This window comes from Prunus mume, linkage group LG1, assembly GCF_029339155.1.
Source record: "Prunus mume cultivar Tortuosa linkage group LG1, ASM2933915v1, whole genome shotgun sequence".
NCBI lineage: Eukaryota > Viridiplantae > Streptophyta > Magnoliopsida > Rosales > Rosaceae > Prunus > Prunus mume.
This window is the reverse complement of record NC_142698.1, coordinates 28,544,489-28,570,821: the sequence shown is the minus strand read 5'-3', so window position 1 is coordinate 28,570,821 and position 26,333 is coordinate 28,544,489. Positions and strand designations below refer to the sequence as shown.

Here is a 26,333-nt window from a genome sequence, read left to right as displayed (position 1 = left end):
CTGACCCCCGGCCTTAAAAGTTCATGTACATAACTTAAGAAAGTTCCTAGGCCCATTTTCAACATTTCTGGCAGGTGGAATGCTCTGAAAAGACTCGAGATCCAATAAGCGATTAATTTCGCAAAATGGTCAACCTGATACCCTGTGGGGTCCACGACCTCCAATTACCAATTCAAGAGTTCCTATAGGTTTACCACACTTTATTAAACATACCCTGCAAGTTTGGTCCACATCGAACGGTCTGATTGCTCACGATCGATCGCACAATTGGACAGTTACCATTTAACCTAAACTTTGAAATATTGATTCGAAGTATCCGGGACTCCGATTCTCATTCTGCGAGTTTCTACACGATTCTAGAGGTGTCTAGATTAACATATTTGGAAATGAAGTCGATCCAATGGTCCGAACATATCGAACTTGGATAACGCTTAATATACGATATCCAATCGACGATCAAACAGTAACCAAATTGAAATCCGAGCATACCACAGTTTGCTCGATGACGTGGAGAAAATTCTAGGACAAAACCAACCTTGACACTCCCGCCCGATGCGCCACCGCTTGGCGGGTGTATTGAGTAATTTTTTGGCGATCGGAAAACTCCAAACTGCCACCAATAATCATTCCACCTTTAAAGCTCTTGAACAAATGTTTGTCTCTTGAAAAACCAAGAAATTCTAGGTTTGGATTCGACGGTTTTGGGGTGAAATCAAGTCAGGTCTTCAAGGGAAAACACAAAGGAAAGGTAGGGGAGTCTTTTGGGTGTGATTGCACGGCTTGGGGTGGTTGGAGTTGGCCGGAAAGCCCTCGAAAACCATTGCTTTAAAGCTGCCCGATTTTGGATTTGGGGCTAGAAACTGGCATAGATGTGTAGAGGAGTGAAAGACGAAGAGAATGTGACCAATTTCTTGGCCGGAGACGCCGGATGTGGCCGAAATTGTTGCCGAAAGCCAAAAGATCCTGGCTATTTCTGAATAAAGGAGAGAGAAAGAGAGGTCATGCGTAGAGAGAGAGAGAGAGAGGTTTCGTTTTTAAAACTGACTTTGCAAAAATTACGATTGTGCCACTGAATTTCTTTTTATCGTAACTTCTTCATTACAACTTTGATTTGAGCCCACTATAATTGTACTACTATATTAAATATTGATGCAGGATGAAACTGCATAGTTTGTGATTGACATTAATGTATGGTGTTGATATTCTTTTGGGCATCGACCTTTGGCGTTGACAGTGTTCTAACTAGGATGACCTGAGCGTGAAGGGTCACGTACCGATGACCTTAGGTTTCGATACCTTAAACCTCCAGAGGGGTTACACTGACCGACTAGTCCGAGGCCCTTAAACAACTTAGAATAGCCTATGGGGTGTAGCTATTTAAGTGGACACTCTTGCTACTTTACCCGCGCTTGGTAAGAGTAGTTGGTCTAATGGATCAGTCATCACATGAAGTAACTAGGATCCCAAAATATTGTTTATGAAAAGCTGTGTGAGCATGCCAAGTGTTTCAAACTGATAATCTAATAATTGTTTTGTTGTGCATTGGTTTTAATGCTTTGGTGTATGATATTAAAAAGAATTACATTAACATAATTATTTTTAAACTCAAGGGTAATTTCCCCATTGGGTAAATGATCGTATGCGATGTTCACCCCTACTTTTGGTGTAGATTATGTTCAGGTCGACTACCTAGACCTTGACTAGGTTCGTGGCTCGACATCTGAGACTTGGCAATTCTTCTTATGCTTTATGTTACTTGCAGGTTAAGAAACTCATCTTTTGTCTCCTTGTGAAAGATGTTGTAACTGGTTTGGTGGACCTTGTACCACTCTTGGCTTGTACTATGTTTGTTTAGGGTTGTGTTTGTACCACTCTTGTGCTTCTTGTAATTGTTGGGTTGGTAATGATGTAAATATTTGTATCTAACTATGTTGTTTTATTTTCCGCTGTGATTGAAATACTCTAATCCAACTCATACCATAAAAATATATATTGGGAAATAGCTCTAAATACCACCTTTTTTTATAATTTTAACTAAAAATACCACGCCTCCCCAATTTTTTTGCAACTATCACTTATAAATATATATTTATTGTCCACTTATTGCAGATATATCACTTGTTCAGAAATTTTGTTCTCTCTCAGCTCTCTCTCTGTCTCTCTCTCTACTACCTCTCTCTCTCTCTTGCTCTCTTTCTCTAGCACAGCTCTTTCTCTCTCCGTCTCTCTCTCTAGCTTCACTCTCTCTCTCTCTCTCTCTCTCTCTCCCCCTATTCGCCTCTCGCTGCCTCGATTAGAAATGGGCCTCAACCCCATATTTTAGGTATGGCTTCTGAATAGCTGCTTGCAACCTTGAAGCTCTACTGGATCGCCGACCTTGAATAGGTAGTGTTGATGGTTATTTTCTTAATATCTGTGGGATTATGTGAAATGAGTTTTATTTTGATTGCTTGGATTTGTGTTAAATTAGTTTTGGCTTTAACTGTTTTCGATTAGGTTTTTTGAATCTTCTTGCTCATCCATCTGGGTTTTTACCAATTGCATTTAGATTGCTCTGAATATGTGAATCTTGAAACTTGGAATTTTCCATTTGATGTAATAGATCTGTATAGTGTGATTGTGATGAATTCTTGTTCACTACTGCATTAGTGTTGTATTGCTATTGTGTTCCTGTTTTTTTGTTGTCATATTGCTATTATGTTGCTATTTTTAGTAGTTTCCCTAACAGGTTTCCAATCCGTTTCAAAGCCCATATATCAAAACATTCTAATTGAATAGCTGACACTCGGATCCAAGCTGCCATCCTGGTAATATGGGCAGTTGCTGGGCAAAACCCAAGTCGCCACTTTTGCATCACTAGATACTGACCTGAGATTATCCACGATCCTCCTGTAAGTACAGAGTTAAGATCTTCCTCCAAGTCACATTTGACAACAAAGTAGTTGTTGACAACGTCAATTAATTTCCATCCCCCCTTCAGATTCCATTTCTGTTGTAATCGGGCATGAAGAAATTGTAGGTGTGTGGTCTGCCAAGGAGCTTGATTATGAGTGCATTTTGCCAAGGCTCACATAAACGAGTCATAGCTTTCTCAGAGAACTAGATACAAGGGCCACGCTCTTCGCGAGAGGTCACAACATCCTTCTCGTCGTTCAAATCATCATAGTCGGCCTCCAAAGAATTCATGTCAACCCCAAAAAATTTTGCCATGCTCATCTTGTTCATTAGTTTATCCTTGAAACTACACGAGAACGTAGAGGGGTTTGGTAGCTGGGCTAGTTCGACAGGAGTCGTTGGCGGCTGTTCGTGAGTCATCTCACAGTCAGCAGATGGCTCCGTTGTGGGTCTACTTCTTTTGGTCATCCGATAGTTTTGAAGGAAAGCTCCAGGAAATCCCTCTTCCATGTCACCACGAAGGCAAGGCCACACTGAGCCGACGGAGCCAGTCGATCTGGTCCTGAGAGAGCTCAAGTTTCTACGTGGCGGCTAGGTCGCGCTTTTTCTCTTGCGAAGGGACTTTTTTCAGTTACTCAAAATTAACTCTTTTTTTTTTTAATGAATTAACTTGGTTGTTTTTTGTTTTAGGCGAAATTACCAGTTTTTTCCATGTGGTGTGTTTACAGGTTTTGCTATGCTTTTTCCCTTCTTATCGCCGGAGGCTGCATGTTATCATCAGGTCTCAACCACTATCATTGGCTTTTTGACTCCACAGATGTCTCTCCTGTCGGTTTCCCTCGGTGGCACCTATGGAGTTTGGTATGCCCTTAAAGTGCAAATAGCACTTATTGCTTGGATTATGGCAGCGCTACTCATTGCACTTATTGCTTGGATCAAGCTCATAAACAATCTGAAATGGACGATTTGTACTCCATCCATTATTCCACATTATGAAAGCTACATATATTCATGACATGATTGGGCACATAAGGCATTCCTTCTCCCAAAAGTAATTAAGAGATTTACTTTCACCTGTAAATATTGGTCTGTTGGCATGCTCATTACTTGATCTAGAAGCAAATATGTAATAAAAATTGTTTACTATATGCAAACATATAAAATCATATAATTCTAATCACAAGAAGAAACTAGAAGAAATACGAACCAAAAAGAAGGGATAATTTTCTGTACAAATAAACTAGACTTCTGCAACTGAAGATGTTAGTATAAAGCTCACATCAGCCATCTTGAAGAAGACATACCGGAATTTCATTGCATGTGGAAATTTGATGGAAAATGACCTGTGAATTTGAACTGTGCCAAAGGACCATCCCCTTCCAGTTTAGTTTCTGGTGACTTTGTTCCAACAAGTGACCATGACGAGCTGAAATTCACTGAAGTGCCTTTCCACAGTGACCACACACTAACATAGTGCAAATTCCAGATACAATGAAGCTCTTACCATATGGTGCAGCATGTTTAAGTCGGCAAACTGACTACTTATTACTCCTTTGAGGAAACAAACTATAATGGTGCATGCTCAAATACAACTTCACAATGCATGTGGTATGGAAGGAAAGTAATATTAACAGAAAGAAAACCAGGACTAGGAGTAAAATCAATAGAAACGAGTAAGCTGACATCTGTAACAAAAAATTAACATGTAAGATTTTAAGATTGTTCATGTGAGTTTCTGTTTAAGTACTTCTTTGATACATTAAAAGAATGGGAAATGCTTGATCCAAAAAATTCTGTTTCTATGCACAAATATTCTCTCGTATTACAAAAGGAGAAAATAGTACATTTCCACTCTGAAACATGGAAAGAGAAGCCATAATATAGATAAATATCAAAGCAAATGAACTACCTGCTAGTTTTGCAATTTAATCCCCATATTGACATAGGCCTATGAAACCACATACTGCTGCAAATGTTTAGTTCTTTTCTTGTTCTTCAGCTTACGGAAAGCACATGACTCTATTTGTCTAATTCTCTCTCTACTAACTCCCATCAGCTCCCCTATCTCTTGCAATGTCTTCATTCTTCCATCCTCCAATCCAAACCTCCATCTGACAACCTGTTTCTCTCTTGCATTGAGACTATCTAGTACCTTCTCCAAGTCCTGTTTCATGAATTTTTTCATCAGCATATCTTCTGCTGTTTCTGCATCGGGATCTGCAATTACTTCCTGTGCAGAAAGACATGACCTCGTCAGAAAAGGAATACTTAAAACACAAAAGGTGACAAAATGTTGGATGAAAATTGCCACTTCATTGGAAGTAGAGAAAGGACAGACCGAAGGTTTAAGATTCTGGTTGATGCCAATTTTCTGCTCCAGAGATCTAGGGGCTTTTGGAGTCAGTAATACAGCAGCAAGCCTCTTCATTGACAGCCCTGTGGCCTCTGCAACTTCTTCATCATTAGGATGTCTTCCATTTACACTATACAATTGCTTTTTAGCCTCTCTAACTCTATAAGTCGCCTCCACCATGTGAAACTGTTTTACCAAATATTGCAAATGCAAAGAGTAAAAAATATGAAGCATATACAAATTCAGCAGGAATGTGAATCAGAACAATGACCTCTCCACCTCAGAATCAATTTGATAGTGTACATTCAAGTGTGGTGAAAGAAAGAAAGAAAAACAATTGAATTCTACCCTGTGTTGGTCAACTGATGTGAGGTCCCAAAAGGGAGAATCCTTTATGTCCTAGGCGTAAGCAGTTTTTCAAACTAGCCAGTCTCAACAATTGAATCCAAAAATTCACGTTACCATTGTACCAAATAGGAACCACTGGAAAAATAAAATGAACATGAAGGTAAAACTCACAGGTAAGCGAATTGTTCTGGACTGATCAGAAAGAGACTTTCGAACAGCCTGTTTAATCCACCAGTGTGCGTAGGTTGAGAACTTAAAACCCTTCGAAGCATCAAATTTCTCTGCACCTCTTACAAGACCTCGACATCCTTGCTAAAAGTCAATAAGCAAGATTTAGGTATTATTCAAAGGTGGCAAGACTTCAGGAACATAATTATTTCAATCCTTCAGGAAAGTGTTCATATTAGAGCAAACTATGGTACATATGATATGAAAATAAGATAAAGTAATACCTGAACAAGATCTTGTAGATTCATCCCAGCTCCCTGATAATTTTTTGCAATTGATATAACAAGCCTTATGTTGCTCTTGATCATTTTGTCTTTGCACAGAATACCATAGTTTATGCGCTTCCTCAATGTCTTCTGATCAACTCCTGCTGCTGCTGCCCACTGGGCAATTGTGGGCTGACCACCACATCTTTGTACAAGCTCCTCCTGGAGCTTTTCCAGTTTCAATAGTTCCTAAAACATATGAAAAATACTTGAGGCATCAGAAATCAGATCATAGAGAAATATAAATAAAATAGTCAAATTAAGTCCAAATATCCCAAGAATATTTTCCTTAATGCTTATATATTTCTTGAACTACATGAAGTAGGAACTCCATTGTTTTCCTAGTTTACTTCTACTTGTACAACATTCCAATGACCTTACTTTTTGCCAATTTAATTGGGACAAAAGTATTTAATTTTCTAAGACTGAAAACAATTTCCTTTGAAATTATCTCCACTTTTCATCCATGATATGATAGCATATCATATCAATCAAAATCCAAGCAGTAATTGTTATCCAAAGCTTCCTAAGAAAAGCATTATATTCTTTTGGACCAAAAAAAGGCATTCTATTCTTTGAATTTAATTCCATGAAATGCATGAACTGGCAAAGTAACTAACTAAATAATTGACCATCAACAATTCCAAGGGCATCTATCAAAACCAACCCATGGGAGGTACTATACTTTACCTTCATGATAAACTACATAAGTAGGATCAACCGTTAACAAACTGTAACCAGACATCATCTAAAATATAACCTACAAAAGGGTACTTGTGCATGGTTCATTTTTGGACCAACATAGAATCATCTTTCTAATGGATATCATCATGGATACTGACCTATCACCTATCAGAGGGTAAATTATTTCATTTTTGCTCTTGTTTTTTTTTGGGTGGAGGGGGGTGGGGGCGTGCGCAGGGGTGCAGTAGTAATGAAATGTTCAAGGGGTAATTCATATAGCATTATAAAAAAGGTGGATTCAAAACTCTCACAAGATCACTGTTGATGATACAAGTAATACCTGTATTCCTTCGGAAAGCTCAATTTCTTCATTTGCAGTAAGAAGCCTAGAAGTGTGGGTAGTTGCTCTCAGGTAACGCAATGGATCAGAATGGTCTACATCTTGTAAAGAGGCACGCTTTTTTCTGCTGGTTGAACCAGACTTCACTGACACAACACTTGCAGCAGCCTTCTCTGCTGCTTTGGCTCTTCTGGCCTTCCTTTCTATTTGACGACTCGATCTTGCAGTTATACCCTCGGAAAGTTGCTCCTGCAGAAGTTCAAATTCTTGATTTGTTGACTCCACATCTTCTGACTCTTTTATGGCAAGCTGAATGAAATGATTTTCCACCAGTGCAGTTTCAGATCCCATGGAAGCTCCTAATCTAGAAGGTTGTTTGGTTTCCATATGCTTAGCGCATTTGAAATGCAAAGCATTAGTCTTGGGAGAAACTGGAGATGAACTTTCAGCTTTAGCAGAGTGATTAGTGCTAACCAGCAATGCCACATCCTTTGCAACCTTGAGAGCCGCTTTTGCAAGAGTAACAGCTTCAGCCGCAGCAGCTGCTATTACAGCCTCTTCACTTGTAAGAAGATTTTCTGTAGCTAAAGTTGCTCCAAAGTTTGCCTGGTGATAAACATCAAAGCTATTAGAGTTTTAAGCTCAACATCTTTCATACATAGGAAAAACTCAAACTGAGAAAGAAAATACCTGGAACCCTAAACCCGCTAAATATACCATGAGGTCAAATTTGTAATTGTAGTATGCAATGAACTAGTGAAGGTGGCTAGGTCACAGCCAGCTAAAAGATGTTCAAAAAATTGTCTGGGAACCTAACCACCATCAGTATTTATTTTCAATTTGACAAACACAAACCTAATATGTGCAAGTTTTCTGTTATCCAGGAATCATGCAAATACAGCAGGCATCCAACTAAATACAATGGAGCAATAATATCAAACATGCTCAATCCAATTCGTAAAAATTACAAAGTATCCCAAATGTCTGCATGTCTGCATTCAAGCATTGTCACCAAAAACAAAAATAAGTAATAGATAAATTCTGCAAGCTTTATCCCCGAGGAAAGAAATTCTAATTAAAGATACTATATGAAATACTGAAAAGTAACTAGATATCCAATAGACCTATTCTAACCTCAATGGGAGGACCAGTTGCCCCTGTATATGTCCATGGTCTATTTGCAGCCAAAGAATTGGAATTAACTTCTAAAGAAGGTAATCTCAGCTTCTCCACATCAAGAACTGTAGTTGTTCCTGTTGATGTTGAATGCGATGCAGTGGATAAAATAGATTGAGCCCGGAAACAGAGAGGATCTCTACTCTTTGCTGCATATATCAACCAAGAAATCATGAGAGAAATAGAGCAAATAAGATCCACGACCTTGTATTTCTTTTAAAATATCATAAGAAATGTACATGTCTTCTGTTCTACAATCAATAAGCCTGGCTTTACATGACTACAACTTTGGTATGGAACATTCTCACAAATGTGCAATGCAAGTATAAGTATTCAAGTCAGTTCATCACAAAGGAAATTATATAGATGTCATGCTTCAAAAATATGATGGAAAAACGAGTAAAACTAGTTCAGTTTCTAAGTTTTAAGCGGTTTTAGACATAATTACATAAGATTTCAATTGCAAAAACCAAATTTTCATAACTGATAATGTAGACCAACCAAATGGGCACAACCCATTTAGCTAGGATACAACATTAACATAACATTTAGCTGGGAAATAACATAATTGACTTGAAGCAAGAGATTGAAACCTTGGAAGCCCTTGGCAATGGAGGTTCCCTCCTTAAATAACCCATCAAAGAAAAGTCTCTGAGTCCTAACTCTGAAGCCCAGGACTGTGAGCTTGGTGGACATGACTCCAATGGCCCTCTTCTTCTTGTGCCTGTGGTTTGTTGGGTAGGAAAGTGGCAGTGGGGAGAGAAATGAGGGACATATTAAAGAGGAAGATACATTAGGAGGAGTGTGTTTGTGGGAATTACAAAACCCAACTGCTGATGATGAAGAAGAAGATGAAATTGATAAGATTGACATCTCTTTCTGCTGTTCTACATATAAAGCTTCAAAGACATAGCATGCTTCAGCCTTCACCTCTGAGTCAAAAGAGAAAAGACATAGCAGTAGTTGCAGCAGCGGAACATAGTAAGTAGAAGAGAGGGAGGAACTGAAGATGGATGCGAGAGGGAGAGAAAGAGTGCTTCAAACTGAGCCGTTTTCTTATCCTCTAGGATTTGGAGTTTTGGACCACCCAAAACTACAACTCAAAATAAGTGTTGAGGAGGGAGAAGGACCAGGCCCGTTTCTTCCATCTAGCATTTCTATCCGGTATTGAACGTTTTTCACAATTTTTTTTTTTTTTTTTTTTGGGGTCAAACTTTTTTCACTTCGAAACAAAATTAAAATCCTATTTAATATTATTTTCTTAAGAAAAAAAATTGCTCATTTATAAATCAGATTTTGTTACTACTAGCCTCGTGTGCTAAGGCCTTTTCTTAAAACAAAAATCTTATCTTTTAAATATATAAATATATAAAAAGTAATTTACAAAACTGAAAAGAAAACAAAAAAGAGATGAACGTGGGTGTAGTGGAGAGAGAGGTATGTGGGTGGAGAGAGAGGAAATAAAACCCTTAAAAATTAAAAAAAACATCAACAACATATTTTGTATGTCTAAAATAAGGCCATTCCTTACCTCAGTACTAGGGACATCTACTGAAACAGAAATCCCAGCTTGAACCCCTTCAGAAGGAGGCTCCACTTCTCCAGCTCTTTCCTTTGGAAGAACTTCTCCAACATTAGGAATTGGGCTCGAAGGTGGCACCGAAGTTAATGGAGAGGTAGGAGGGGGAGGAATCTGCAGACAAATAAATTAAGATCAGCAGTGACAATTTCATGTCTTCTACTAATCAACAGATGAATAGCAAGAAAAGAATACCTAAAGGGCAGCAGGGGACGACTGTGGAGTCTTTGCAGGTGAAGTCCTTGCCCACTTGCTTTGAGTAGTCTCGGGCTGAGCCTGGCCCACATCGCCACCACTCACAGACTCCTCAGGCAGGGACCTCTTTCTGGTACCCAGTTTTTCAACTACATCAAACGAAGGAGCGATCCAGAATCCATGCAATTAGGTAAAGAAATTCTTAGAAATTACGAGTATGGTTTCTTTTGCCTTTACATGAAGAAGCAAGAAAAAGAGGTACAATAGAATCGAGCCTACTAGCAGCCTTGACAACAAGAGAAGCAAAAGGCACTTCCTTCACCAAATTTCGCTTCATTTGAACGAAAATCAAAGCTTTAGTGCTGGAAATTGAAATGACGGAAATCTAAATTCCGTCATTTTAGAACTCTATGTAATTTGCAATTCCTTCATCCAAACAGAGCATTGTTGTCTCTATCATTATGCATAACTCATTGAATTCCTTAAAAAGCTTGGAAAGTTGTGTCTTCATTGAGTTCAAGGTGGGCTTCTTCAAAATGGAAGAACATGGGCGATGCCACTGAATATAATCCTCATGGTGCTGCCTTGGTGTGCACTTTTTTATGTCTATAAAACCATGGTAGAGGTACATTTCATACCTACTTTTGTTTAGAGGTTGCAACAACTAGGGGCGGCCATGGGTTGGGTTGGGTTGGGTTGGTTTTAGTCCCAACCCGATATATAGTTGTTTATGATTTCTTGGACCCAAGAACTGCTCATTATTAGGCCAAGACAACTGAACCCAAACTTTTTGTGACGGGGTTAGGCAGTTTGGACGAGTGAACTCAAAATTAAGCCTACTTTTAAGTTTCGGTTCCAACCCATAACCCAACTTGTATGTAGCGGTTTATGATTTTTTTGAACTCAAGACCCACTCATTTTTAGGCCAACCTAACCCACTATGATCGGATTAGGCAGTTCAGTCGAATTGACTTGAAATTGTGCCCATCCCTAACAACAACCACTGTTCCAATAAATAAAACACCATGACTTTGTGCATGGTATGGTAAACTTTGTCCACAAACAACGAATACTTCTCAACACACAATAGGAGAGCTTAGGCAACGAAATAAGGCTTAGCTGAAGTAAGAAGCTTGGGGGATGATCCATCCCCATCCCATAATTCTAGACATGGGATTAGCAAGCTCGGCATTACCGACAAAATCATGGTGTTTCCCTTTTGTCGGGCGAGTAGGCTGATTGAAGAAGTTTTTCTCCTTTTTTAATTGAGTGCGCAACATGCCACCACCAAGTCGCAAATGGCTTGAATGGAATGTAAGTAGATGATGCATCTGTTGAAGAAAAATGTGAACCTCCCAACATAATTTCACCACCACTAATTAAATAATGGAGTTTTATTATTTTAGGTTTGCCCCATTCGAGACGCGGTGTCTCTTAATTACAATCCCTTGCTTCAAGGGAACAACCGTTGATTCCATCATAAAGAAACAGAATGTGTGTGTTTGGTTTTGCAATTGCCCCTAAGTCCAACGTCAGGGTGCCTATGCATCCCTTCCAGGAATCAACCCACTCGTAGTTCAAAGAATCACAATGAATAAATGACTCATTGCAAGAAAAATTTGATTTGAATTGTATTGAGAAGTGTTTGAGTGAATTTAGCTGAATAAACCAGGGATTCAATACAGAATTGTGTTCGGGGCGAATTTTGTTAAAAAATAAACAAGGGATTCAAATTTGGTTGCTGTTGCGTCTATTAGTATGGTGCCTAAGTACCCTTGATGGGATCAAACCAACGTAGTTCGGAATTGATTTGTACGGAGATGGATATTTGATTTGTGGGAATTTAGTTGATGTAACCAGTGATTCAAATTTAGTTGCGGTTGCGTCTTTTTGTGTCTATTGGGATGCTAGACTACCTACATACCCTTGATGGGATCAAACCAATGTAGTTCAGAATTTAGAAATTAATGGGTAAGTATGACCCACTAATTGAGAATTTGTGTTTGAGAAATTTGAATTTAATCTCATTGAAATTCGCATGGGTGGATGACCCATGGGAAAAATTGGATGATTTTGTACCATTTTTCTCATTGTCAATGTCCAAGAAAAATAATGAGCAATTTTGAATGAACCCACTAATTTTCTACAATTGACATTTGCATTTAGACCCAAATATGACTATGAGGATTTTAAAAATGATCCCTTAACCATATAATAGGTAATTCGGGCCTCTGTAAATTTAATGGGTAATTATTTGGATCACCCATTAAATATTTTGGGCTTTTAAGAACTAATGGGCAAATATTTTTGGCAACCCATTAATGTGTTTCGGGCCTTCGATATTTGTCATCAATTACCCCATGAGCAAGGAGTCCATATCATAAAATCTTTGGTATCCAGCAACCAATTGAAGCCAACCTGATAGCTATGAAACTCTTCTAGAGTTTGTTCCGAAATAAAATCAGGCTTTGCAACTCCCATATTTATTTGGAGTACTTGAGATTAACTCAAATATTTCACTATATCTCTTAGAAAGATCAAACAACAATTCCAAAACAAGTATTATTCGTGCGAAGCAAGCTGGAAGAGAAAACCAACAGTAAGGCTTGTTTCTTTTCTTTTTTTAACTCCTTTTCCTTTTAGCTGGCATCTCCTTCCTCTATCTTGGCCATCATCATTTATTTTGTCTATCATTCAAGCAAAGTGGCGCATAGCCACTTTCTTCTTTATTTTATTTTATTTTATTTTTGTTCGTTGACTTTTCTTCGACCTCTTACTATTTTTTCCTTTTGTCTGTTCTAACACCAACACAACTCCTTCCTCTTGCTATTTCTCTTCGTTTCTTTTTGTACTGTAGCGAACCTTTTTCCATTGTCATATCCAAAGCAAAACACAGAGCTTCTTTTGTTTTGATTGTTTGTACAAAAACACTAGATGCGGAATTCAAGGAGTGGGCTGCACAACGTAGCCTCCCTTTTCAAGCTTTCTTTCTTTCTTTTTTATGTTTTGCTCACTTCCCTTTTTCTTCTTTTTCTGTCTATATGCAAACAACTGATTTCTATTTTTTTTTGTTTCAGAGCAGCACACTCAGACACAGAAGAAATTAGTGAGCGTTTGTTTTTAACAAAGAGGGAGAGAGTTGATCAGATTCTCCAAAGGCAAAGGTATAACCTTTTTTTTTATTTTCCTCTACTTTGCTTCAATCGTCAATTCCCATTTTTTTATTTTTTTTTATTTTTATAGAACTATGCCCTTAAAGCCAACTAATTATGTAATAGTTAGAGTTAAGGGCATCTTTGATCAAAGACATATTATGTTATCAATGGGCAAGAAAAGTTGTTTATACATTAAATCATCATATATTATCTTTCAATATGTAGAACAACCATAGTCCAAGTAATACACAAGTGAGTTATGTAATGAGATTGCATACATGGAGACTTCTCATCATCCCTAAATCCTGAATATGTTTCTGGTCATAGAAATATTGATTGGGCATCCATATTCCGAAAATACCAGTACACACAGTATCGTCTCTATGTGTAGGGAATGGCAAGGTCTCAAGTCATTAAGTGTGGAAACACATCGATATGTGTGTATGTGCTTGTAGAAGAACAAGTACACTAAACGCAATCCAACACATGAGTTACAACATGGAAGTCTTTACTCACATGTGAAGCTGGAACTCATAAATTGTAATGGTGCAAATTAATCCTTAAACCTGAGGCATCATAGATGTTTTGTGGCTATGTTGTTATTCTTTGAGGCACTATATAGTCATGCTGAATTAGGCATACCTTAAAGGTGCTCATCAGGATTCTCAATAGAGTCATGGAAGCAAATGAATGTACAACAAGGAATCTCTACTCTCAGTAAAGGAGGGAGAATACTCCAAGATATGATTGGTCAAATCTCTACGCAGAGTAATGGATAAGATTTGAAAGAAGAAGTCTTCAAATCTTACCAGGATAATCATATAAAAGGAATTATTCACATTAGGATACTGACAATCGGATTCTATGATCTGATAATGTGAATAAGGAGTATTGACATAAGAGAAGGATTCAATTGCATGGTCATCCCAATTTGAATAGGTTCATTCACAACATCTCATTTAGCTAGAATAATTGTGACTTGCTGCTAGGCAACAACCATAGTTTGTGGATGTCTTAAAAGGTTTCAATTAACCTTTATTCACAGGAAGAGTTAAATTGTGGAATTTAATTCGTATATCATCTCTGAGGAGTTATGTCAACCCATTACCTTGCTAAAGGGATCCTACGGATCTGCATACCCAAAGAATTGATTAGAGGTACAAATGAGGACAAATGAAATGAGGAGACACAACACAAGTCAATGGTTGATAATCAAATGTCAAAGTCAACGGTCAAAAGTCAATACGTTGACAGAGCAATTGACCAAAGTCAAATAGTTCGACCAGGTCAATTAAGTAAGATTATAATTATAATTTAATAGTTAAATTGCAGTTAAAAGATTAATTATGAAATTAATATTGACATATAGAAATATTGGATTGGGCTTTTAAATATGATTTAAAAGGAAATGGACAAAATAGCCCAAAAGGCTATTGGGTCCAAGGGATAAGTGGCATAAGATGACATGACCCATGGACCAATGGAGCCCCAAATACCCACCAAATTGTCTTTTGTATTGTCCTATATAAGCTAAGTGTTGGAGAAAACCTAGCTAGGGTTTTTGGTTTCCTACTTTGGTTGATGAGTTATCTTCTTTGTATCTCATCTTCCATAAACCAAAAAATTGGTCTAGTCAAGAAGTAGACTTGCATCCATACTTCTCGATTGTCTTCTCTTCATCTATAGGAGCATTTGGTGTGGTGAGGTAGATGACTCCAATCTTGGAGCCTTAAGGTGAAGGAGTAAAAATCAAGATAAACAAAAGGTCTTTCTAACAAAGGTGTTCATTCTTGAGAAATCAAGAAAAGGCCATCAAGGCACTACTACAAAAAAGGAAAAACACGACGGGAATTCACCGTCGTGTATTCAGTTTTCAAATGGTCGTGGAATACACCGACATCTTTTCCATAACAAAACCACGACGGTAAATAACCGTGGTTGTTAAAACAAAAAACGTCATCAACAAATAAAAACCGACGTCTTTGTACTGCAAAAAGACATAAAAACAATGACGATGAGAATAGACGACCAACTCTGACAAAAAACCGTCGTTAAAAAGGAAACATATGACATAGATTCACAGAACATGGCCGCAAGATTCACATACAACGATGAGAACTAAAACTCAACACCGTTAAATAAACCTTTAACGACAAATAAAAATATGACGTCTTTAAATACATAACAAATGACGTTATGGACACCTACTACGTTACTACATTTCCAACAACCGTCGTAAAATAAATTTTCCACTTCGATTTTTCTATGAATGATGACGTGGAAATAGATGTAAGGGTCATTACTTACGACGCATGTATGTACAGAGACGACGTTGAAATATATAAACAACGTCGGTTCCAAATAAATGAGAGCCGTATTATAGAATTTATACTTCATATTTTGAAATATAATCTATGTGTAATGACTCTGAAACGGCATCGTTTCTCATTCCACCGCCGTGTAAAATAATTTTAACGACACGATCTGAAAATAAACGACGTGGAAGAAAAGGATTTGGTCATTAATTACGACACATTAATTTATAAAGACAACATTGTCATCTATATACAACGTCGTTACCATGAAAAAGACTGCCGTGTTTCATAATTTATATGTCATCATTAAAAAAATTAACGTGTCTAATTCATATATCTTAACGTCGACAAATTTACCAATGGAGTTCAAATACCGTCGTGAATTCATCCTTTTCCACTTCGTTTATGAAAGAACATGCGACGTGGTAAATTTATGACGACGTCGTCTTTTGTAACGTTCTGGTTAAATATCTCGCCTTTTAGACGTTGGTATTATGGGATTGGAGTCGTGTTATTTTGAATTACATGACGGTTCTTTATGCTTCTCCGATGTGTTATCCTGAATAACTGTTTCACAATAGCGTCGTGGTTCTTCATTGTTATGTTGCTTTAAGACGTCAGTAAATATATTGCGGTCGTTGAATGCTCCAAAACGTCATTTTTTATTAGAACAGACGTTTTATTTTCACATTTTTATCAAGATCGTCGTGTTTGTAATCTGGAACCAGTAATTTTTGTACTGATTTTTTTTGTGGCCAAAACCTGTATAATGAAAGTGATGAAATCACATTACAATATATTACAAAATTAATGTCATACACTGCCAATTACATAAAGCATCATTCAATCCATATATCTTCACACCCATCTCAAATATTTTGACTCCCTAACTCACCCACCACTTCATCAAATGTGTCAACATTTGGCATCCCTCTAGTAAATGGCTCACACTCAATTCTCACATCACCTAAGACATCATCACCAATAACATCATTATATTCTCTATTTGACATTGATAACACTACCGACCAACCACGATGCATCGGGTCGTCAACAAAAAATACTTGTTTGACTTGAGAAGCCAAAACAAATTGGTCATTTCTATGTCCAATTTTACTCAAATCTACAAGGGTAAATCCAAGTTTGTCCACTACAAGACCAGAAATACTATCTATCCAATCACACCTAAAGACTGGGATTGTAAACTTTTGGTAGTCAAGGTCCTAAATTTCTTGAATGACACCATAGAAACCCATATTTGAGAGAATTGGGTTTTTATCCTTGGCACTAGCAACTTGCATGGTATGTGCAAGTAAATAAACTCCACTATTTTGAGTTGTCCGCACATCATCTTGTGCCTTGATGTTGAATTTAATACCTTTAATAAGATAGCTCCTATATAATGGCACTGCCATGTTTGGACCAGTATAGCCACCTTAAATTTTCTGATATGCCATGATTGTCTTCCTCATTAAGTTTACTTTGAACCTGCAAATTAATCATAACTTAATTCAATCTAACATAGAAAGAAGAAAATTAAAAGTCCAATATGTTATTCAATAACATATACCTTGAAGCGTAGCCATTGAATGAAAGTGCTATTGTGCTTATCCTGCAGCCACTTTGTTCTCTTTCTAAATTTTGGATAAGCGGTCTTGATGTGGATCATATGTTGCCTACATGACACAAAAAATTCAAGCATTACGGTCCCAAACATATAAGATAAACATAAGAAATAATTTAAAATGGAAACTTAAAGAATAAAACTCATACGTACTCGATATAAGGTAGGACTTCCTCCGTATTCTCCAAGACATATAGATGTGCTTGGTTCAACAGGTCTCCGATCAACTACGCTCACTGTGCAACCTGATAATGGCTTTGAAACTCCCATATTTTGGCTTGAAGGCACTCCAACTGTACTAACATCGGATAAATGCTCGGTACAAAACTCTCAGCTTCTTCTGTATATACTGCTCAGCAATGCAACCTTCGGGACGAGTACGATTCTGAACATACCCCTTTAGCACTTTCATATATCTTTCAAATGGATACATCCATCTAAAATATACTGGTCCACATAGACAAACTTCTCTGACAAGATGTACTACTAGATGAACCATGATATCAAAGAATGAAGGGGGAAAGTACTTCTCAAGCAAACACAAAGTAATTACTACATCTTCTTCCAACTTATCTAGCTTGGAAACATCAACAGTCTTTGCACATATAGCATTGAAGAAGAAGCACAAACGAGTTATTGCATACCTTGCAGCTTCTCCAAAGCAGGCAATTGCCACAGGGGGCAATTGTTGCATTAAGGTATGACAATCATGTGATTTAAGGCCAAGAAGTCTTGAATCTTGTAAAGATACAAGATTTTTTATATTTGAAGAATAACCTTCAGGGACCTTCATACCATAGAAAGAATTGCAAACCTCTTTCTTCTCTGCTCTTGACAAATTTCAAGGCCCGGGAGGCAAACGAGTACGTCTTTCTTCATACTCGGGTTGCAAATGTTTTGACCCCCATGTTCAATAAATCTAATCGAGCAGCAATCCCATCTTTATTTTTTCCCGGGATCTCCAGCAATGTACCAATGATACTATCGCAAACATTCTTCTGAATGTGCATAACATCTAGGACATGTCTCACAGGAAGGTATTTCCAATACTCGAGATCAAAGAATATTGATTTCTTCTTCCAACAAACTTTGTCACCATCTTCAACCATATGCAGCACTTCTTCTCCGGTTAATGGCTCAGGAGGTGTGCCATATTCAGGTTTCCCATTAAAAGCTGCACGTTGCCTCTTATATGGATGATTGATTGGTAACCATTTTCTATGCCCAATGTAACAAATTTTGTGGCCATTTTTCAACCTGTGACTAGGTGTATCATCGCCGCATATTGGACAAGGTTTAAATCCTTTAACAACACAACCAGATAAGTTTCCATAGGCGGGGAAATCATTAATTGTCCACATTAATGCAGCTCTGAGTGTAAAGTATTCTCCATTATGTGCATCATACACTCCTCCAATCCCATCCCACAAAGATTTTAAATCATCAATCAAAGGCTCCAAGTAGCGTCTATATCATTTTCGGTGTTTAGTTTGAAATCAATAAAGTCAACATCATGAACTTTAGTTACATGCCTGACCATGGAGGGAAATTATATGTAACTAAGATAACTGGCCAGCAACTATATCTGCTACTTAGAGAACTGTGGGGATTGAATCCATCAGATGAAAGAGCCAATCTCAAGTTTCTCGGCTCATTACCAAACTCGGGTCATTTATCATCAAGAAGTTTCAAGGCAGAATCCCGGATGAGACATCTAACTGTCAATTGATTTTTTAGCAGCATGCCAAGTCAAACTCTTAGCTGTCTCATGTGATCGAAACATCCTTTTAAACCTTGGAATTGGAGGAAAATACCACACCACCTTCGCTGGCACACCCTCTTTCAAGATTGAATCTTTGCCTTCCTTCCACCTTGAGATACCACAAGTAGGACAATTAGTTGAATCCTCATACTCTTTCCTATACAAGATGCAATCATTGGGGCATGCGTGCATTTTCTCATAACTCAGCCCCAATGCACACAAAGTCTTTTTTGCCTCATACATAGAGGCCGGTTGTATTTCCTTCTGGAAGCAAATCGCCTTGAAGTATCAATAATTTTGTAAAACAAACATCACTCATCCCATGTTTTGCCTTCAAATTATATAACTTCACTAATGCCGATAACTTCGTGTACTTTCTACAACCAGGGTACAATGGTTGATCTCCATCCCCAATCACATTGGCAAACTCATAAGGATCGGATCCAAAATCACCAAAATCATTATCATCCATCTCTATTTCTTTAGACACAAAACTGTACCTACTATGGTCATCATCTTCTTGAACATTTCTACTAGCATTAGTAGTTGCTTCCCAAGGTTCTCCGTGAAATGTCCAATTCTTATAGCTTTGGTCAACTCCATTAAAATATAAGTGATCCCTTATAATTCCAACCCCAAACAATTTCAAATTAACACATTTAACACATGGACAATGGATATGTGTTGTAGTTAGAAGATTTTCTACAGAAAAGTTCAAAAATGCTTCCACCCCTAACTCATATGCCTTCGATCTTCTATCCGAGTGCATCCATGACTTATCCATCTCCGACACTATACCCTATTATATATAATAAAGTGAAAAGACAAGTAATGACCATCACTATAGCAGATTATATAAAGTTCTAATAGCAAGTAATATACAACACGGACGACGGTTTTTAAACAAAAACAGACGTATTTGACATATATAGACGACGGATTTTCAACAAACGTCGTCTAATTATAACCACGACGGTAGTTAAATAACACCATCGTGTATAAGTAATACAAACGACGGTTTATGAAAAAACCGTCGTCGTATGCCTAAAACAGCGTCGATATCCCAGTTTATTTTCAAGATCCCAAAACCCTATTAAGAAACCAACATATACATGAAACCAAGCATGAAAACAATAAATCCATTCCCAATTCAACGTAACAGAGAGTCATTAAAAGATCCGACAAAATTAAATCCATTCCCTATTCAACATAACAGAGAGTGATCAAGAAAACATTAAACATAAAATCCATGAACCCATACCTCCAACAACATTATTAACAGATCGCAAAACATATATCTAAAACCCTTTAACAAAACAACCTAATATCATTCAATGAATTTACAAGGGGAAGAGAGGGTTTGTACTTATAGGTTGGCAGAGCTCACAGATTATGGCCTAGTTGGATTCGACAGAGCCTAGAGAGCCCAACTTTGAATTAGAGATGAAGTGAGAGAGCGAAATGTTATGTTGCTAAGAAATTTGAAAATTTTAGGGTTCAGGGTTAGATGTATAAAACTAAGAGCCAAATCTGAAAATTTTAGGTCGTGCGAATATTTTTAGAAAGCGCGCTCTTTAAAACATCGACGGAAAAAACAACCGTCGTTAAAAGTTCACTTTAAACATGACACTTATTACATTAAAGACGTCGTGGTAAAACTTTGTACGACACAAAATCAAACAGGAGTTGTCAAAACTATGAAAAACCATGGCGAAAGTTCTACCAAAACTAACGTAAATATAGTATTCCACGACTCAAACACTGAACATAACACCGTTTATTTTGAAGAAACCACGTTGTCTATTGAACCAATAGGAGTTGACGTTGCATTTTTTTGATTTATTTTAAATTTATTTTGAATATTTTGAATTAAAAATAATAAAATATTCTTATATCAACAACAAACCACGTCGGGGTTAATTAATTAACGACGTTGTAAATAATAATAAACGACTCACTTGTAAAAAGGACGTCATTTAAAAGAGAAACCATGACGGATGTTTCACCATCCGACGTAAAATCAATATTCCACGACTTAAACAAAAAAGGTGTCGCCGTGTAATTTAATTACCACGTCATATCTATCGTCTAAATATCCTTTTACGTCGGTTTTTGACATAATTATGTCGTTGGAAAGTTATTACACGTCGGTTACACAATTTGTTTTTTCTTTTAAATTATGAAAACCTCAACAAATTTTCTGGGAAAAGAAGGATATATATTATAGACAAAATTTGTACATTATATATTATAGATTGTACATATAAAAATATCAAGTGTTCCAAAAATCCTCTACTCCATATGAAGGCAAACAAACTCTGCCCATTCATTCCGGACTTCATCAATGGCTGCTTGGGGGTATGGCGCTCTTTCCCTTGGCAACGCAATCCATAAACAATGATTATTAAGCTTTACAAAATAAAAAGAAATTCAGTCACAGACGACGCTATTTTTCATAACCGACGTAGTATATCGATTCAACGACGGTAATTTTAAAGGACCGTCGTTGATAATACAAAAAACCACATAAAATGTTTAATTTTCTTCTTACCTTCTTCTCAAACTCCAAGGAAGGATCCATGATGATGTCCCTCATGAAGCGCATCACATAATACCCGCATTCGACACTGCTGGGTTGCTTTGGTGTGAGGAGTTTTCCAAATTGGTGCTTTACGGCTGAGTCGCCTATGTAGAATTATATATTTTTAAGCACTATTCACGATGTTTTTGCCTTCCTCATCAACCACGATTTCGAGCGGAGGATCCAAAAATAGACGGTTTCCTCTTTTTCTCACAATCGACAGAGCGCAATGACGGTGCTCAAAATGAACATAAAAGCGGTTAATATAAAAAGCGCACAAGAAAACAACGACGGTTATTTATAAAAGCGACATATTATACGATGTCACACGACAAAATAGCGAATAATGTCGCGTCATTATGAATTTATCACGACGAATTAATACGATGTGGTTAGTTATTTCAAGCGACTCAATAAATAAAGAACCGGCGTGGTTAGATGTTTCAAGCGGCACAAAATTAGTTAACAACTTTATACGCAATCAGTTAGTGAAAATCATACAAACAAAATCCTTTTAGAGACTAACCTGGATTGTAAGGCATCATGAAAATCATTCACCATCATCTTCGAAGACGGTCGTTACAATTCGTGATACATGGAGTTAGTGACCTGCGTTGGCACTAACGAGCGGGTCGATAAAGCCAACCATGCTGCACATATTTGCTTCTCTCAAACGATCATATAAGCACCTAAATATATAAAACAAAGATTTATAAATAAAAAAAAGTCAGCACAAAAAACACACGACGATTATTTATAAACAAACGACGTATTATACAATTTCACACGAATTTGAAATAGAAACAGACGTTATAACCTATTTATCACGACGGTAAAAAAAGAACGACGTGGTTAGTGGTTTCAAACGACGCAATAAATAAACCACCGACGTCTTATGCTAAAATGTTTATTTGTTTTCAAACACAAATTTGAGTGTGAAATAAATATTTGATAAGGACAAACCTCATATATACTGCAACCACGGTAGCCCCAATTTCTTCCATGCCTGCTAACTGTGTAATATCTTCATGCAAGACGAAGGTTCTGCGATCTGCACCAAACACCTCATTCTCAATTGTGAAGGTCATGATCTTCTCCTGAGGCTTTAGTGTCGTTTCCACATAACGACAAAGGGATTGTAAGGAAGATTGCACCTCCACATTTGAATAATCAACTACTTCATTACCCTGTTTAAAGAAATAAAGCAAAATAAAATGACGTGGTAATTCAATAAAAATGACGGTTTAAATAAAACAACGTAAATCGATAATAATTTAAAGGCGGTAATAAAACCTCGTGTTGAATAATTTATTACGTCATAGGAAACAAATTCCGACGTCTAATTTGAAAACAAACGACGGTTTAAAGAAAAATATCGACGTCTGAAATTTGAAAAACAAATAAAAAAGGCAAAGTTATGAGAATATACCTCTTCGTCATGCTTTTCTTCATCTTGTTTTTCTTCTTTCTTCTCTTCATCATTTTTTTCTTCCATTTTCTCTTCATCTTTTTTTTCTTCTTTTTTTTCTTCCTCCTTCTCTTCATCTTTTTTTTCTTCCTTATTCTCCTCATCTTTTCTTTCTTCCTTCTTCTCTTCATCTTTTTTTTCTTCTTTCTTCTCTTCATCTTGATTTTCTAAATCCCCAGATTTCTGTTTTAAGTAAAAAGAAATATATATATATAAGACAGATTGTACAGAAAGTAAAAAAATTAAATCAAAATGTCGTGGTAAGGCATAACATAAGACGGTATGTAAGAATTATGGACGTCTTAAAATTATTAAACGATGGTAAATAATAAACGTCGTGGGATTTGTCTATTACATCGGTAAGGACTAAAACCGTCATCTAAAAACCATAAGGCACGACGTCTAATGGCGTGTAAAACAAGTAAACTAAAAACGACGTGGTATTGAAATACAAACGATGGTTTATTTATAAAATAGTCGTGGTATGATTTTCAAACGACGGTTTTCTTCGTAATTACGACGTCTAATAGTTTTTAAAAAAAGAGAATTCAAAGTTCAGATATGTTACCGTTTCTTCCTGTTGTTCCCCATTTTTGGCAGTATCATCCTCAAAATGTAGGGATCTCACATCCAGAGCAGCTTGCTTTGTCAAACATTGGATTTTTGGGACTTTGCTCTAGACCTTGGTTTTGACAGGGGCAAGTTTTCGGTTTAAGGATGCTTGGATCAAAATTGGGGATGAGTTGGGAAAGCTGACTCAGTAAATGTTCCCTCTCACCTACCAATTGCTTGGTTCTGGCCTCCATCCTTAAAGTCTCTTTCCTTGATCTAGCTTCCATCTTCTTAGTCTCTTCTTGAAGGACAATTCTTACACTTTCCTTCAATTGATCGGCAAACTTTACCCTCATTGTCTAGGTAAATTGAAGTATTGCCTATCCGGCACCTACCCTCTTACTCTCCCTGGATGCTTGGGACGCAAAGCCAAGGTCAACACATCATTACTACCAGATACACTGAGACCGCCTTCAACCACTTATTTTTGCAATTCATCCTAAAATAAAGACATAAAAAAGTCAGCACAAGAAAACACACGACGGTTATTTATAAACAAACGGCGTATTATAAAATTTCACACGGCGCAATAACATAGAAGTCGACGTTATTAAAACTTTATAACGACGGTTGATAGGAGCATATTTATGCGACTTTGCTATCTTATTTCTTTGCATTTACTTAGTTAATTCCCATTTATTAGAGTGATTTAGCTTATTTTCGTACTATTGTAGGTCCAAATGGCAAGATTGGAAAGAAAGGGCATTTTGGAGCATTTTAGAGCAGTTTTGGACTTGGAATGGATAGCATATGCATGGGCCAAGATGGATGGACGTTTTTGAAGTTCGAATAGGCTAGGAATGTGCTAAAAAGATGGGGAAATTAATTCAAGAATCAGCTTCAGGGAAGTAAAAACCTAAGCGATTTTATTTTATTTTACCTTATCCTAATCCTATTCGACCTAAATTCCAGCTGGAAAAGGGGGGGATTAATTTCATATTAGGAAACCTAAAAACCTAATTTGTAGGTTTCTATTGGCCCTATAATGCCTAAAGAAATCTGCCAAATAAAACCCTAATTTCGTGGGTTTGCTGGGGCCCTTTACCCTAGATCTACCACATATATAAAGGAGGGGTTGCCGCAGGAGAAGGGAGTTCTTTTGGTGCCGTAGCAAGAAAGGAGAAAGGGAGAAGAAGAACTTGTGCGGAACCTCTGCATCCATTGGGTTTTGAGTTCTTCCCGATTAGTTCAAATGTTTATTCTAGATTGCTTTTCAATTATTATGAACATGTGTAACTGAATTTCTTCTTAGTTAGAGGTGAATTCGAAGCCATGGACATATGTTTTACATGAATTGATTACTTCCAGTTATGGTTTCATAAAGTATGAATGTGATTTACTTTTCTGTTTTATTGAGAACTTATTCTTGCATGTTTATTAAGGATGCATACTTAGTTTGTATGCAGGGATTTGATGCTAGAATATAAGGGAATTTCACCTAATCGTTATGAACTTATATTCATAAGTAGTAAAAGTCACTAGTCATGATTGCGTTAAGTAAATTCTTGGCAGGAGTATCATGCTTTTCATAGTTACAATTGCCTTGTCAAGGCTTATGATTTTCATAGAACTTAATGATCTTTGATATGTATCTCTATCATGCTGTTCATATAGGGAACTTGATAAGGATAATTTGATTGCGTCGCTGAGTCCAATTCAATGAACTTAGGAAAATCTGAGAGTTAATTAGTGCATTCACAATTAATTTGGGGCTTTGTCATTCATACTTTATAGAAAGAGTAGCTGGAGATCGATTTGTGTGCATATGTTCCATGTGTGGAGAAGAATCCTCTAACTATCCCTTAATCCATATTTCATTCACGACTTAGTTGTTTGCTGCTGTCAGTTTTACTTTATTCTAAATCATCCAATTTCCCCCCAATCATTGTTCCCTTAACTTAGTTTCCAATTTAATAAGTCTAATTTGTGTTGATTAGCATCCCTCCTAATCCCCGGAATAGAATGATCCCTACTTACTCGTACTACGATTGCATAAATTATAGGGTTTAATTTGTGCGTTAGTTATTTCTCACGCCAAATTTTGGAGTTTGCATTGATTATAGGAAGCTCAACGCCACCACAAGGAAAGATCACTTCCCTTTGCCGTTCATTGATCAAATGCTTGAAAGGTTAGCCGGTCATTCTTTTTATTGCTTTCTTGATGGCTATTCGGGATATAATCAGATTGTTATAGCCCCAGATGACCAAGAAAAGACTACTTTTACTTGTCCGTTTGGTACTTTTGCTTATCGACGAATGCCATTTGGTTTATGTAATGCACCAGCCACCTTTCAAAGATGCATGGTAAGTATCTTTTCCGATTTCGTTGAGAAGATTATTGAGGTTTTCATGGATGATTTTAGTGTCTTTGGTGACTCTTTTGATGGCTGTTTAACTAATCTCACGTTGATATTAAGCGTTGCATTGAAACCAACCTTGTTTTAAATTGGGAAAACGTCACTTCATGGTAAAACAAGGCATAGTTTTAGGACATATAGTTTGAAAAGAAATTGAAGTTGATAAATCAAAAATAGGTCTTGTCGCCACTTACCTCTCCGCCCGGTGAGAGAGGTTCGTTCTTTCCTGGACATGCGGATTCTATAGGCGTTTTATCAAAGATTTCTCGATTTCAACACCCTTGTGCCGACTTCTACAAAAGGATGTGCCGTTTGTGTTCGATGCCGAATGTGAGAAGGCGTTCAATCACCTCAAAGTGTTAACTTCAAGCACCTATCATTGTTCCACCATATTG

The 26,333-nt window shown here is 37.1% G+C and overlaps 2 protein-coding genes and 1 long non-coding RNA gene across 4 annotated transcripts in view; 2 read left to right on the top strand and 1 right to left on the bottom strand.

Moving 5' to 3' along the window:
* LOC148921514 (disease resistance protein Roq1-like) overlaps positions 1–26,333 on the top strand; it is a 100,694-nt gene that overhangs the window by 44,373 nt on the left and 29,988 nt on the right. The window lies entirely within an intron of this gene.
* LOC148921518 (uncharacterized) lies at positions 2,680–3,976 on the top strand. The gene is made up of 2 exons (XR_016124383.1): positions 2,680–3,525; positions 3,624–3,976. It is a non-coding gene; the product is annotated as an uncharacterized LOC148921518 (long non-coding RNA).
* LOC103339111 (RNA polymerase sigma factor sigB) lies at positions 4,674–9,432 on the bottom strand. Of its 2 annotated transcripts, XM_016796501.2 has the most exons (8): positions 8,884–9,429; positions 8,249–8,439; positions 7,589–7,720; positions 7,115–7,504; positions 6,049–6,279; positions 5,768–5,908; positions 5,234–5,434; positions 4,674–5,125 (listed from the first exon to the last, which is right to left on the bottom strand). In XM_016796501.2, the coding sequence occupies exons 1-8, from the start codon at positions 9,161–9,163 to the stop codon at positions 4,844–4,846; spliced, it is 1,848 nt and encodes a 615-aa protein (XP_016651987.2). In that variant the 5' UTR covers positions 9,164–9,429; the 3' UTR covers positions 4,674–4,843. The 2 variants fall into 2 exon arrangements, with proteins under 2 accessions (XP_016651987.2, XP_008240611.2); XM_008242389.2 differs by having other exon boundaries at positions 7,115–7,720; positions 8,884–9,432.

Coding starts and splice junctions, on each gene's coding strand:
- LOC103339111 (XM_008242389.2), bottom strand. CDS start 9,163: ATGTCAATCTTATCAATTTCATCTTCTTCTTCATCATCAGCAGTTGGG. Junction 7,721..8,248: donor CAACTGGTCCTCCCATTGAG/GTTAGAATAGGT, acceptor GTTTATCACCAG/GCAAACTTTGGAGCAACTTT. Junction 5,126..5,233: donor ACCAGAATCTTAAACCTTCG/GTCTGTCCTTTC, acceptor CTTTCTGCACAG/GAAGTAATTGCAGATCCCGA.